This window comes from Trachemys scripta, chromosome 1, assembly GCF_013100865.1.
Source record: "Trachemys scripta elegans isolate TJP31775 chromosome 1, CAS_Tse_1.0, whole genome shotgun sequence".
Classification (NCBI taxonomy): domain Eukaryota; kingdom Metazoa; phylum Chordata; order Testudines; family Emydidae; genus Trachemys; species Trachemys scripta.
Genome location: NC_048298.1, coordinates 41,172,462 through 41,188,576, shown reverse-complemented (window position 1 = coordinate 41,188,576; position 16,115 = coordinate 41,172,462). Strand labels below are relative to the sequence as shown.

The 16,115-nt window shown below is 44.2% G+C and overlaps 1 protein-coding gene across 26 annotated transcripts in view; it reads right to left on the bottom strand.

Moving 5' to 3' along the window:
* The window catches only part of CADPS2 (calcium dependent secretion activator 2), a 570,146-nt gene extending 560,676 nt beyond the window's left edge, over window positions 1–9,470 (bottom strand). For 11 of the 26 annotated variants that reach the window (XM_034768369.1, XM_034768330.1, XM_034768390.1 and 8 more), the window contains exon 1: window positions 8,887–9,466. In XM_034768369.1, coding sequence (XP_034624260.1) covers window positions 8,887–9,237 — 351 coding nt within the window. In that variant the 5' untranslated portion in view covers window positions 9,238–9,466. Of the gene's footprint in view, window positions 1–8,886 lie in introns of all 26 variants that reach the window. The other 15 variants (XM_034768239.1, XM_034768312.1, XM_034768352.1 and 12 more) reach the window with 6 other exon arrangements.
* Between the last annotated feature and the right edge of the window lie 6,645 nt (window positions 9,471–16,115).

Genomic DNA, 16,115 nt, shown 5'->3' with positions numbered 1-16,115 from the left:
GACAGATTTCACAGGAATATTTTTAGTTATGCATAATCCTGTAGATTAATTCTAACATCTATTTAACAACTATTTTTCTTACATAGCTTGTGCTTAAATAAAATTAAGGGATGAAATTATAGTAAATTATACAGTCAAAAACAGGTTATTGGATTAGGTGAACCACTAATCTGCTCCAATATGGCAGTTCTTATATAAAATACTCTAATATTTGTTTTTACTTCTTGTTTCCTGAGTTTCATAAATGAGCTGAATACATTTCTTGTTGTATAGGGGGGAGTAAATGCTAAATCACAGTTTAAAAACATTTAAATTCATTAATACAACTCAGCCTATAAAATTAAGTATTGTGGTCTCAGGATATCATAGAGACCATTGCATTGGTTTTACAAGAAATAAACCATTTCCTCATACATATTGTTTCTGTTCAGACTGAGGTTGTAGTTTAATATGTGGTTTCCATCACATTCCCTACTGGATAATATATTCCACATAACAAAAAGCAGCAGTCTGGCACATCTTGCAGTATTTGCTCAGCAACAAACTAATACTGAATTAGCAGAAAAAATAAAATGATCAAAGCCTAATAAATTATCTAGCCTCTTTTTAGTTTATCAGTAAGGCCTGGTCTACACTATGACTTTAATTCGGATTTAGCAGTGTTAAATCGAATTAACCCTGCACCCGTCCACACAACGAAGCCATTTATTTCGAAATAAAGGGCTCTTAAAATCGATTTCTGTACTCCACCCCGACTAGCGGAGTAGCGCCGAAATAGATATTGTCATTTCGAATTAGGGTTAGTGTGGCTGCAATTCGATGGTATTGGCCTCTGGGAGCTGTCCCACAGCGCACCATTGTGACTGCTCTGGATAGCAATCGAACTCGGATGCACTGGCCAGGTAGACAGGAAAAGCCCCGTGAACATTTGAATTTCATTTCCTGTTTGCCCAGCGTGGAGAGTACAGGTGACCACAGGTAGCTCAGCTCATCAGAACAGGTAACCATGCAGGCCGATAATCGAAAAAGAGCACCAGCATGGACCGTACGGGAGGAACTAGATCTGATCGCTATATGGGGAGAGGATTCAGTGCTAGCAGAACTTCGTTCGAAAAGACGAAATGCCAAAACTTTTGAAAAAATCTCCAAGGGCATGATGAAGAGAGGCCACAATAGGGACTCAGATCAGTGCCACGTGAAAGTCAAGGAGCTCAGACAAGCCTACCAAAAAACAAAGGAGGCAAATGGTCGCTCCGGGTCAGAGCCGCGGACATGCCGCTTCTACGACGAGCTGCATGCAGTTCTGGGGGGGGCCGCCACCACTACCCCACCTCTGACTGTGGATTCCGAGGCGGGGATAATCTCATCAGCTACACCTGAGGATTCTGTGGACGGGGAAGAGGAGGAGGAGGAGGACTCATAGACTCATAGACTTTAAGGTCAGAAGGGACCATTATGATCATCTGGTCTGACCCCCTGCATGCTGCAGGCCATAAAACCGTCCCTACCCCTTCCCTGGACTCTGCTGTTGAAGTCCCCAATCCTGTTTTAGGTGACTTCAATCGGCAGAAACCCTCCTGCTAGAGATCCCTGCCCTATGCTGCGGAGGAAGGCGAAAAACCTCCAGAGGCTCAGCCAATCTGCCCTGGAGGAAAATTCCTTCCCGACCCCAAATATGGCGATCAGTAAGACCCCGAGCATATAGGCAAGAGTCTCCAGCCTGACCCCATCAGCCATTATACAATTTACCTACCATTTCTTGGTTTTCCTTGACTACTATGTTATACCATTAAACCATTCCCTCCATAAATTTATCTAACTTAATCTTAAAACCAGACAGGTCCGTCGCCCCCACCGTTTCCCTCAGAAGGCCGTTCCAATATTTCACCCCTCTGACGGTCAGAAACCTTCGTCTAATTTCAAGCCTGAACCTCCCCACGGCCAGTTTATATCCATTCGTTCTCGTATCCACATTAGTACTAAGCTGGAATAATTCTTCTCCCTCCCTCGTATTAATCCCTCTAATATATTTAAAGATAGCAATCATATCCCCCCTCAGCCTTCGCTTTGTCAGACTAAACAACCCAAGCTCCTCTAGTCTCTTTTCATACAACAGGTTTTCCATTCCTCTGATCATCCTAGTGGCCCTTCTCTGCACCCGTTCCAGTTTGAGTTCATCTTTTTTAAACATGGGAGACCAGAACTGCACACAGTACTCCAAATGAGGTCTCACCAGCGCCTTGTACAACGGAAGCAGGACCTCCTTATCCCTACTAGATATACCTCGCCTAATGCATCCCAAGACAGCATTGGCTTTTTTCACCGCCACGTCGCATTGTCGACTCATAGTCATCCTGCGGTCTACTAGGACCCCTAGGTCCTTCTCCTCTTCCGTTACTTCTAACCAATGCGTCCCCGTTCTCCCCAACAGCCAGGATCTTTTTCTCAGCCTGACTGAAGTACCCTCCCAACCCAGTATCCAAGACCATGACCCCATGGAAGGGACCTCAGGTGAGTTTACCTTTTAAAATATAAAACTTGTTTTAAAAGCAAGCGTTTTTTNTCTCTTTTTTTTCAACCCTCCCTCCAGCAGCTGCAAATTTTTCAAGCCTCCCTCCCGAAGGCTCTCTCAGATAAGGCAGAGGAGAAAGAGTACACGAGACGAGATGTTCACGGAAATAATGGAATGCACCCGCAATGAAATAGCTCATTTGAATGAGTGGAAGGACACGGTATCTAAATTTAGGAAAGATACCAGTGAACGTGAGGTCATGAGGGACGTTCGAGATGAGAGGTGGCAGGCTGCAATGCTGGGGCTGCTGCATGATCAAACGGACATGCTCCGGCGTCTGGTGGAGCTTCAGGAACAGCAGCAGGATAACAGACTACCGCTGCAGCCGCTGTATAACCTCCCTCCCCCCTCACCATGTTCCATATCCTCCTCACCCAGACGTGTAAGAACGCGGGGGGGGGGGGCTCCGTGCACCCTCCCACTCCACCCCAGTGGACAGCCCAACCAAAAGGCTGTCATTATATTGCATTTTTTTCAGTGGCCTTTTACTTCCCTCTTACCCTCCTCCCAAACCTCACCCAGATTATAAACATAGGGAGAGAGCCAACAAGGTAATCAATTAATAAAGAATACCTGATTTTTAATGATAGTGACTTTATTTTCTTTGAAAGCAAGCTGGGGGAAGGGGGAGGGTGGGTTCCTTACAGGGAATGAGTCAATAAAGGGGACAGGTTTTCATGAAGGAGAAAAACTGAAATTTCACACTGTAGCCTGGCCAGTCATGAAACTGGTTTTCGAAGCTTCTCTGATGCACAGCGCTTCCTGGTGTGCTCTTCTAATCGCCCTGGTGTCTGGCTGCGCGTAATCAGCAGCCAGGCGATTTGCCTCAGCCTCCCACCCCGCCATAAAGGTCTCCCCCTTATTTTCACAGAGATTGCGGAGCACACAGCAAGCAGAAATAACAATGGGGATATTGGTTTGGCTGAGGTCTGAGCGAGTCAGTAACGATCGCCAGCGACCTTGTAAACGGCCAAATGCACATTCTACCCCCATTCTGCACTTGCTCAGCCTGTAGTTGAACTGCTCCTGACTCCTGTGCAGGCTGCCTGCGTATGGCTTCATGAGCCATGGCATTAAGGGGTAGGCTGGGTCCCCAAGAATAACTATTGGCATTTCAACATCCCCAACAGTTATTTTCTGGTCCGGGAAGTAAGTCCCTTGCTGCAGCTGTTTAAACAGATTAGTGTTCCTGAAGACACGAGCGTCATGAACCCTTCCCGGCCAGCCCACGTTGATGTTGGTGAAACATCCCTTGTGATCCACAAGTGCTTGCAGCACCATTGAAAAGTACCCCTTTCGGTTTATGTACTGGGTACCCTGGTGCTCTGGTGCCAAGATAGGGATATGGGTTTCATCTATCACCCCACCACAGTTAGGGAATCCCATTGCAGCAAAGCCATCCACATGACCTACACATTTCCCAGAGTCACTACCTTTCATAGCAGCACCTCAGTGATTGTTTTGGCTACTTGCATCACAGCAGCCCCCACAGTAGATTTGCCCACTCCAAATTGATTCCCGACTGACCGGTAGCTGTCTGGCGTTGCAAGCTTACACAGGGCTATCGCCACTCGCTTCTCAACTGTGAGGGCTGCTCTCATCTTGGTATTGTGGCGCTTCAGGGCAGGAGAAAGCAAGTCACAAAGTTCCAAGAAAGTGCCCTTACGCATGTGAAAGTTTTGCAACCACTGGGAATCGTCTCACATCTGCAACACTATGCGGTCCCACCAGTCTGTGCTTGTTTCCCGGGCCCAGAATCGGCGTTCCACGGCTATAACCTGCCCCATTAACAGCATGATCTCCAAAGCACCGGGTCCCGCGGGTTGATAGCATTCCATGTCCATATCCTCATCACTCTCACCGCCGCGCTGCCGTAGCCTACTCCTCGCCGCCTGGTTTTGCAGGTTCTGGTTCAGCATAAACTGCACGATAACGCACGAGGTGTTTACAATGTTCATGACTGCTGTCTTTAGCTGAGCAGGCTCCATGATTGCCGTGGTATGGCGTCTGCACTGTTCACCCAGGAAAAAAGTGCGAAACAGTTGTCTGCTGTTGCTTCCCTGGAGAGGGGGGAGGATATACCCAGAACCACCCGCGACAATGTTTTTGGCCCCATCAGGCATTGGGATCTCAACCCAGAATTCCAATGGGTGGAGGAGACTGCGAGAACTATGGGATAGCTACCCACAGTGCAGTGCTCCAGAAATTGACACTAGCCCCGGTACATGGACGCACACCACCGAATTAATGTGCTTAGTGTGGCCACATACATTTGACTTTATACAATCTGTTTCCAAAATTCAAGTTATATAAATTCGGATTAATCCCGTAGTGTAGACATACCCCAAGACTGCTAGAAGCCTGCAAGCAAAAACATCACTGATAGTGCACAGCATCAAGAGTTCTGGTCTTTGGGAAGACTGAGATGATGCCAGAATTTGGAGTATTTCCACATGTAGGTCACTGGTTTAAATCCTTCCCAATCATCAGTGACAACCAGTGGATACCATATGAACTATCTAGTGGTCTACGTTAAACAACACAATAGGGTGGTCTCAGTCCAGTTCCCTGTGAAAAGGACCGCAGAAATTGTCATTACAAGTGACATTAAACATCCGTATAACAGACTTCAAGGATTAAATAAATGTGAATAAGAGATTTTAACCCTTCGATGTGGTAGGACAGAAGGCTGGTCTTGCAGTTGAGGAACTGTACCAGGACTTGAAAGATCTTGGTTCATTTTTCAACTGCACCACAGGACTTCCTGTCTCACCTTAGGCATGTCACTTAGATTGTCTGTGCCCATTTGTAAAATGGGCACAATACCTGTTTTGATCACAATTGTTCCTTCTAACCTTAAAATAATCTAAGAACCTCTTAGTCGGGGTTGAGGCACATTGGCAGGATCTTGCACACTTGCTACCCAGAACATACCAGTTGTGGAACTTTGCACAAGCATGATGTTCACTTTTTAAATTTTTTTTTATTTCAGATACCCCATTATTTAAGACCTATGAGGCCAGAAGTCAAAAAATCCTCAAAATGTGGTAAGGGAATTTAAGACAAGCCACGCATCTGGAAGTGAAGCTTCCTGAGGCAATTTACCTTAGAAAGAGATTACTTAACACATTATCAAGAAGAAAGCATGTTATAGAAGGGCTAGGAAGAGGGTGTAGGGGGTAGAGAAATAGTAAGGTAAGCAAACCCATACCTATGGTTAACAAATATGGTTAATTAGCTTGTGTAGCAGGAGGAGAAAAGAACACAGATAGCAGGAGCTGTCTATAGTAGTTAGCCTCACACATAAAAAAAAAGCAGCCCAACGTACTATATAATCCAAATAATAAAATATGTAGTAGATCAATGAGATTTTCATATAGGTTATCGAATACTCCGTTTTTAAAATGACAACATTCCTATTTGTCTAGTGGCTCTGATTAATACATGAGTTATCAATAGCCGAAGAGTTCAAGAAGATATTTGTGCATTTGACAATTAAACCTCTAAACATTTTGTGGACAAGAAATGAAAGCTAAGAAAATTATCAAGATATATCTAAATAATCTTTGAGGAGTTATTATATAAAGAGTAAAGTTTTACATATGAAGTTTTAAAAAGCTAATTTTGAAATAGACAAAAATTCAGATTATTTCAAATTATAGGTTTTGTTTGTGGCAGGGTCTATGATTTTCATGTTTGGAAAACACTGTAGTTCCTACTATAATCTAAATAATGAATGAATGATTTAAGTAGATTTGCAATTTGAAATTACAGACTGTATGGCTAAATCATAAATTCATCCCTAGTACAAAGTGGGATATTGCTTTCTGTTACGTTCCAGACAGCACTGTAAATGATCATGAGGCATGTACTGAAAACAGGTGTGTTTACAATTCAGATAATTCCTGGTAAATAAAACATTCTAGCTGAGCAGCTGAAACCTAACAGATCTACAGTATTTTTAAATAGGTTACATTTACTAGATTATTATAACAACAACATCTGATAGTTTTTTACTTCTAACAGTAATGGACACTGAAAAATGACATGTTTTTCTTTCTTACAAAAGCACTAGGTTTTTCAGCCTGATTAAAAACATAAAACATCTTTCTAGTTCCACAGTTAAATTCTTAAAGCAAACGAAAATTTGTCCCAATTTAATTACTGTACACTGAATGTCATGTGTCACTTAGAAGTGAAAATTGCAGGTAGTCATATTTGATTTGAGGTGAGATGTCAGATTGGGTGATTTACAGCTCAATGACTAAACATTAATACAGCAAGTGTCATACTTTTACACTGGGTGCAACACCAATAAGTGCCCTACACTGATCTCAGAAATTCTCAAGATCCTCTTTCACACACCTTTAGAAACACCATGTACATGGTACTACCTTGGAGCATTACCATCAAAATAAGTGAATTCAAAGGTTGTAGTCAATTGCAGCAGCTGGGTGCTTAGCATTTTGGAAAAATCAGGCCATTTATTTTTAGGTCCTAAATATAGATTTAGGAACCTAACTTTAGGCACTTGTTTTTGAAAAATCTTGACCATGGGTTTCTCTGTTTAAATAAGTAAGATGAAATAAAAGAATTACTACAATATGCTATTTTGTTGCTGTTACTATCATCACATTACATTAGTGCCTACTGGATTTTTGTGACAATCTGCCATCACCTATATCAGTCACATTCAGGCTGGCACCCTACATGTCCCCAAAACAGTAAACACTTAAACTAATAGTTTACTAGTCTTCACAGCAACAAACCAAGTGGAATTCAATCCATTTTGTGGATTAAAAATAAATACATTCTGAAATATATGAAGATTTGAATCTATGTACTGATTAATATATGAGTTATCAATACCCAGACAATTCTCTTTCCCAATAGCCCTTACGTATTCAAAAAGATCAAGAGTCAGAATCAAAGTATTCTGTCTGGAGACTGAATTTAAAAAGATTCTCTCCGTTAGCCTCTAGCGCGGTCATTAATAGAAGTTTGTTTAGTATCCTTCTAGAAATTGATTATGCAATATTTACAGAACCAAGTACAAAATGAAAAGATTTCAAATTTTAAAATAAACTTTCCAATAACTGAGTATTTTTTAAGCTACTGAAAAATCTAAAAGCATAGAGTAACACACTATCTTGGGAGCCTGCCCCAAATATATTGCACAGCAAATGAAACTTTGCTCTACCTTTAATAAAAGGCAAACAATCACATTATTGGTTCCCTGAGTTGTTAAGACACTGTTTCTCCTTATCTGGAGTCTGCATTTAGTAATAATCACTGAAACAAAATAGATGGATTGTCTCATTTACAAAACAATTCTCCTTTGTATTATATCCATGATTTATCTTTAAATGTATTTGGTCAGCACATTATTTTTTGCATGAAATACTTTTCAGAGTTTAATGTCATTTTAACATCTGTTTTGCCATGGATCATACCCTGCTGGATTAGTACTTCTAACAAGTCTTCCACTATTTATTTTTTTACTATAAAATGATCCTATATGCCCATATTTGACAATATAGGTGGATTTAACGGTCACCCTGAAAAACTTCTAATTTGTAAAGAAATTTTCTTCTGCTCGTTTCTACATGCCACTAGTGCCGTGCTGATTTTAAAAATGCACTGGAACCTACTTTAGAGAGTATCTGCTGCAAAGATAATCCTGTTAACACCGACATAAAATACAGGAAATTGATTCCCTTTGCAGAAACATCTGTGAAAATTATTATCAACATTCTGTTGAACGACTGCATTTTCTTCCTCCCAAACGTTCGGAGGCTCATTAAACAAACGCCTATTAAAGAGATCAACCTGTTGAAGGAACCAGAGATGTGCCCAGCCTAGAATATGGTAGTCTCTGAACAGGCTCTTCCATGCTCTGTTAGCGAGCTGGAAACTAATCTCAACAGTGCGGTGTGACCCACTGACACAAAAACACTTCACTACTGAACCGATCGATACAGAGACTCGGATGAAAGGTGGGCAGACGATGGCCCACAATCCCGGTCTCGGGCGTGTTCAGAAGAAGTTACGGGCGATTTAATACTTTATGGCACTTCAGAGACGTGCAGCGGGATCCCGGGGATTGCACCCCGACTGAGCAAGCACGCCTGGCTCAGGCTGCCAGTAGCGATCAACTGCTGCTACCGAGATGGGGGTCGCATTGCAGAAAACAAACCCAAAGCTCGCGGACCATGCAGCGGAGATGGAGCAGGGGCGGAGCGGGCAGTGCCCAGTGGCCAGGCGGGAAGTGAGGGCGGGGGAGGCTGGTGGGACCGGTGCCTGCGGCGACTCACCTTCTGCTGCCTCCGGGCCATGTCGGTGGGCTGCTTGGCGTTGAACGGGTACGCGATGCACCTCACTATGAACACATACAGCTGCAGCCGGAGCCGCTTCTCCTTCTCCTCTTTCTGCAACCTCTCCTGCTCCTCCCTGCCCTCGCTCAGCACCGAGGGGCTGGGGCTCGCCGGTCTGGCGGAGCCGCTGCCCTGGCGCCCCGGCTCCCTCGCGCGGGGCTCCCGATTGGGAGCCGGCAGGACTCGCGGCAAGCTACCGCTGCAGCCCCCGGGCGCCACCACCAGCACCTCCCGCCTCTCCTCTTCCAGCACCTCGTCGGACTCCTCTTCGCTGGAGGACGGGTCCAGCATGGTGCCGGCAACGCGCGGCCCCTGCCTGCGGGCGCGGAGCGAAAGGGAAAGCGGCACGCACCTTTCCGGACACGTCGAGTTTTACACACCGACCAGTTCCTACCCGCGGCAGCCGCCAGGGAGGGGGCGGGGCCTGGGAAGGGGGTCGAGCTTGGGTTGCCTTGGGAATTGCTCTGGCCGGCTCCTATCAGAGCTCCGGCCAGCCTGTCACTTCTCCCCAAGCGACGGGGACGGGCTCCGCCCGCCGGCGGCTGCGGCGCCGCGCAGGTGGGGAACCTGTAGCGCCCACAACAAGCAACACGTGGAACGGAATGTTAATGGAGCTCGACGCGCTCCGCCCGCCCCGCGCCGCTGCCGAGCCCGCCCAAGCGCTGTCTGGCTCCTGCCGGGAAACAAAAACAGAGGAAAGCTGTCGCCACCTGGATCCTGCTGATGTTAGGTCCCGCTGCTAAAGAAGCGTCGCCGCTCCGATTGCACCAGGAAAAACCCTGCCACACAACAGGGATCCAGCCAACTTTTGCCTTCCCCCAGGTTCCCTGCCTGAGTAGAGAATGCTGCCGCTCCTGCTCCGCCAGAAAACAGAAATCCCAATCCTGATGCATCTTTGCACAGTCCCACTAAACCCCGGATCCAGCACTGGGATCCAGTTTAGCGCGTTGCCACTTTTCGGGGAGGAGGGGGAAAATTGGGAACAACTTAATCGCTATCATGGAAAAAATATGCAAGTTGGTTAATACATAATTTGCATATAAGCAGAAGTGTAATTGAGGTTTTGTTTGTGTTTTAATGTGTGGATCTAGTGGTGGTGAATGAATCCATTTGATCTTCCCAGGTGAATGACATTTCCTCTTTAGCTTCCTGAACACACAGCCCCGCCAGCTGGGTCAGATTGGGGAAATACCACTCTTCTCAACTACACCCATAAAATAAACTGCCTGGGCAAATAGCCAAAATGAGATACCTCTCACAGTAGCTTGTGCAATGTTCAAGATATCATTCACTGGGCAGCTGCTAGGGCTTCACTGGCTTCCTTGAGCTTAGTTCCCCTTCTGGAGGGCTTGAATGTGTACTTGTGCTTTGCTAGCTGCCTTGAGTGTGTCTCCTTCTCAAAGGGGGGAAAACAATAAATCTGCCAAAGAGCTACATGGTTGTGGCAACAAAAGGAGATATCGCTCATAGTAACTTGTGTAGATCTGTGAGCGTACTCTCTTAGCTGAGGAATTAAATATTTAACAATGGTGACATTTAAATTTATGATTAGTGGACATCTGAGTTAGCATTTCACTGAGATGAAAGGAGCAGTTCACACCTCTCAGCACTATTGGTCCCAGCTCTGTTTGTGAGGTTTTCTTCGCAACCTTAACACCTAGAGACTTTTTAGCCTATATTCTGAGGAACAAAATAACTCCTTCAAAGACATTTGAATGCTTGCTGTTTTGGAGCCCTAACTACCAGTGTGGCTCAACAGTGATAGGTGTGTAACCTCTTGGCAAAGTGTGTGTGACTTCCCCCTCTCGGAGTTGAAGGTAACCTACTTTAAGGATTCATTCTTAAATTAACTTATTGGAGGACTGGATGCCACAGGATATTGATATAGACTACACAGCCTTTCACCGTAGGGACTGAAGGTTGTTTCTATCAAATGGATGTTTGGTGGTCCTTATATGAGATGAGTTTGCCAGGGTTTAATTCCAGCTCCCACTTTGCAAACTCACCACCTTGCTTTGCTCAAATCAACAAACTCAGTATAGAGACCAAGAACTGCAGGGGCCCTGAAGACTGAACTACTCCTGTTACCCTTAAAGGAATATATATAATTGTCAGTAAATACTATTGTTCTTTTAAAAAGGTTTTGTTGGTAGATAGTAATATTTCCTTTGTACTCTGCATTTATTTGATGGTCCTATGCATCAAATATTTATATTTAAGCAATTATTTGCAGGATTAGCTAGCCTATTCGTACACATAGAAGCTGCCATATTACATTAAACTTGAGTGTACTACCAGTACAGTAAGCAACTGCACAGTGCCAGATTAAAGAATTTTGGAGCCCTATGCTTGTGGAAATTGGGGGCCTGCCATCTTTTCTCAAATTTGTCCTGAGTGGTACTGTGACCCCATGTGCTAGGTCGCAATGCCACTCACTCAGAGTTGGCCTAGCTGCCCCCCTTATGACAGAGGAGGCAGCCAAGCCAACCCTGAGCAGTATTGTAACCCCGTGTGCCACATCACACCACCACCCACAAAAAAACTGGTGACCTGAGATGGGGGTTTAGTGTAAGTGACCAAGTGCACATTAGTTAATCCAGGGCTGCATCTAAAGCTATTATAGACTGATATAGGTTCTTTCATTCTCAGATATTCAGAGTTTAGATATCTGTGGAGAACTAGGAAACATTTGTATTATTTTTATGAATATTGGTCATGCCTCTGTGTTTATAATGAGTTGCTTGCTATGGAGTTAGAGCAACAGGAAGCTGTTAGAGTAACCAAGCATGAAAGGTAACACAATGGCCTAGATAAGGAGCATCCTAACACACACTCAAAGGCAACAGCCAGATTAACGGCTGTGAAGAGTCCCAATCCTGGTTACATGGCTGTTTTGCCAAGGTTGAGAACATGGAGATCACAAGAGAAAAGGCACTAAGATCTGCCCTAAGAGAAGGCAGGAGAAGTTGTCAGCTCTGGCAGGCTGATTGAGAGTCAGGGTCTGCGGCAAGCAAATTGTAACTTGTGCTCCCCCAAGAGAATAGGAGGCACCTAACATAAGTTATGTCTTTTAGTGGCTTGAGGGGAATGCCAAGCATAGCTAAGACAGTATGTGTTCTTTTAAATCCATTTGTTTAAATCCTCTTTGTTGTTTTAAATCCATTTGTCTGAGTGCTACTCACCTTTTGGCAAAATAAATCATACTTTGTTTTGAAGAAGCTGCTTCTGCGTCACTGTATACTGCTACTGTACCCATGCTTCCAAAGGGAAATTCCTGCAGGTGCCAAGCCTGTTGGGCCTTCTAGGTATCATGGTTGGCAACCAGGGCGTGTAACTCAGAGAATGGTTAGATTGTGGGATCCCATGCCAAAGAAGAGTGGAGGCCTTGGCCAGTTACTTGAAAGGGGTGCACATGGAGGACTGGAAAAGAATCTCAGCAGGGGCAGCCTAGCCAGGGCCATGACAAACAAAACCATTAGTACTGAAAGAATAGATTTATTCATGTACACACCAGTTTTCTCCATGGGAACTACCGTGTGCACACTCAGATTTGCAGGTGTCTTTCATGAAAATTTATTGTAATTTACATTTTTGTGGCTTACATCTGTCATTCTGACAGGGAGGATGGGCTGGCATTTAGGGCACAAGCCTAATACATGGCAGACTGGGTTCATGCCCCTGTTTTGCTACAGACTTACTGTGTGACTTTGGGCAAGTCACAACCTCTCTGTGCTTTAATTCCCCATCTCTGACATGGGCCTATCCTTGAGGTGGCTGGAATTCTAGTTACTTACCCGATCCAAGAAACTGGCAGAGAAGTCAGCCCTACCCAACTTTAGATCATCATCAGCTCCTATTTCCATCATTCTAAGTGCTTCACAAACACAATACAGGTACCACTATGAAACAGAGATGGGCCCAAACCAGAACTCCTTTAGGCTTTGAGAGTCTAGGTTCAAACATTGTGGCTGAGGTCTATTTCTATTAAAGGCCTAGATTTAAACTTTTTTGGGGAAAATTTGGATCCAGATCTGAACTTCACAGCTTGGTCCCATCTCTACTTACCACTGATGACATTTTTAAAAGAAAATCAAATCATGCTACCCTGCAAAATGTGTTTACAAATAAAAATACTTTTAAATTCTTTTTAACAGATTCCTGGTCCGAGGCATTTTTCAGCTCAAAAGGTACTGCGTTCCACAGACTCAGAGATGAAGGAACGGGGACACAACCCTTTATTATTTATTGAGCACCGTCAGCATGCATGGTGCTAAACAGAGAGGATGAGAGGGTCCCTGCCCCAAGGTGCTTACAATCTAACCTGTTCTGGTCCTTTATGCTTTTAGGACCAAACTTGTTGCTTCCTCTGACTTCTCAAGTCAGAGAGCATCAGAAGATAAGTAAATTATGTGAAACGTTATGAACTTTCACTTGTCTGGTATATAGATAGCAGGTAGGAAACCTTCAAGTTTAAAAGTCATAAATAAGAGTCATTCCTGTCTGATATATATATATATATATATATATATATATATACACACACACACACACACTCCAATTAGTCAATTCAGGTTTGTAGAAATCAGTGATATGTTATATGTTCTCTTAACACTTTGTGTACCATGGCATCTCAGTGGACCATGCCCATTCCAGGCAAATTCTGCTTCCATCAGGGGAGTTGTTGTGCACAAACAAAGGTCCACAATTCCATATTACTGAGGTTTTTTTTTTGTTTGTTTGTTTTTTAACATAGGGCCCAAATCCTGCAGTAGGAGTTTTACTTGCATCAGCACTGCAGGATTTGGTCATAAATCTATACTACCAGCTACTGCCATATTAATCTTAGGTTGTTCATACTGTGTTGTCATACAGTGGATTACAACACTCTTCTTGTTTAGCATTACGATTGCTTTTGCTCTATTTGCTGCCTGTATTTTTTGTGAGGAGAAAAATACCTTAGTTTTCTCTAATGCTTTTTAACACCTAGAAAATGAAGTGAATCTTCCCTTAGGCTGCATGAGTAGGCACTCTTGGCAAGGCAACAACTTTTGCAGTTTCTTATCAATGTAATCTAACCTAACCTGTTTTGTTCTCTACTTCCTGCTGACCTCACAGGTTTATTTTCAGGTCGTGTTTACCCAAGAGTAACCTCCTCCCTCCCCCTTTACATGTTATAATCATCCTAATTTACACTGTGATTTATTTTAAAGAATTAACACTAGTTACAGTTCTGGTTCTACCTACTGAGCAGCAATATGAGACTATAATAGCCTTACAAATCCCATATTGAGCATAGGAAGATTGGAGATCAGAGTTTACCCTGCTTACAGGCAATCAGCTGACCACACCCCCACACAGTTACCAGAACTGCCAGTCATGGAGATATTTACCCACACCCAGCTATAAAGGAGGGAGAATAGAGAGGAAGGGGGGGAGGGGCAGTTGGGATACCAGAGGGGCAACAACACTATGCCAAGCTGCCTCTGAGAAGGAGACAAAAGAAGACTGCAAGTACTGGAGTTTAAGGGCTGATAACTTCAATTGAAGTTAAGAGTTTATGGACTGGTTTAATTGCAGATAAATTGAAAGGGACCAGTTAGGAAAAAGCTGGGACCCCTAGAGAACTGCACCAAGAGCAGTTGAGAATGTGGTACAAAAAGTGAGGTGGATTTTCACTATCCCTGCAGAAAAAGGAAGCTTTAAATAAAAAACATTCCTCCTCCCCTCCCCCACCCCACTTTTCTTTTATATATATAAAAAGAGAGTTGTGGAGGTGATTTAGCTCCTGCAATAGCTGGATGACTCACAAGCATTACAGCAAAAGAGACAGCAACAACAGTTGTTACAATGGTTGGCGGAACTAGTACCAGCTGCTACTCCTCAGGGTCCTGCCCCTAAAGAGAATGTATCCTCCATAATTCAGGGAACACTTAAACCCTAATGCTTTGCAAGATGATGAGAGACAATGACCCGAAGTCTTCTTGGTAACTTTTGAAAGGGTAGCTCCAGCCTGTCAATGGCCTCCAGCCCAGAGGACAATCTGACTTCCTCCACTCCTCATTGGGGAAGCCTAAGCAGCATATGGGGCGATTTGATGATGTGGTAGCCCAGGTCTAGGAACAAGTAAAGATGGTCATATTGAACTGGCTAGGTCTGGATGAAGATATCTACCATCAGCGATTTTGCCAAGAGTGCTCCCCACCAAAGCATGGCCATGGGCGGTTGTCTGTGCTTGTGTTAGTTAAAGCCAGAGTCTTGAATGGGACCCCAAATAGTAGAACTCACAGTTATGGAGCAGTTTGTACAGATTCCTCCGTCTGCAGACACCAACCAGTAACCCTAGATGATGCCACCCACCTCATGGAAGACTACATGGGCACTCAAGCTGCTGTGGAAGGAGCTGCTCCTCATACATTAGAGAAGGAAATAGACTGGGTATCCGAGGGTGGTGGTGGCCCATATTGGGTAAATCCCCAGGCAATGGACTGGTTGGCGGGCAGGATAGGTGACAGGCAGCCCTCTCAGGTTCTGTGGGTAAGATTTCCCCAAGACAGCAGGACCATGACTTTAAGCACCCCATCAGCCCTTCACCCCATGCCTACACAGGAACAAGGGCCCAGTGAAGCTTGGAAAGAGGAAGATCCAGCCGCTAGAAGACAAGGGAGAGATTTGATAGCCTGTTTCTCCTGTGGACAGCAGGGATACAGATTTTGCTACTGCCCCTAGATGGAGTTGTAATTTCAGGCAGGTCTGGACAGGAGAGAATAAAGCCCCCCAAAACATTCCAGGGAAACTCATAATTCCAGTAGAAATGAGTAGTCAAAAGACACTAGCCCTTGTAGACTCATGGTGTAACCAGAGGTTTGTCTAGGTGTGGGTAATTAAAGCAATAGGGAAACTTGAGAAATAGGTAATCCCTATTAAATGTATCCATGGAAATATTTAACAGTATCTCTGCAAGACAATACAATTGACTGTTGATGAGAACCAAGACTGGATGGAAGTAGGTGTGTCTCTGGATCTTCCTTACCCCATGATATCAGGCTGAGACTGGATGTATTTCCCCGGACTCTTACAGACACTTCCTTTAATGCAGGAGCTCAAGGAATACATCCAGAAGAAAAGTTAGGGGTCCTGTTCCCTCTTTTAACAATGCCGACCTACTTACT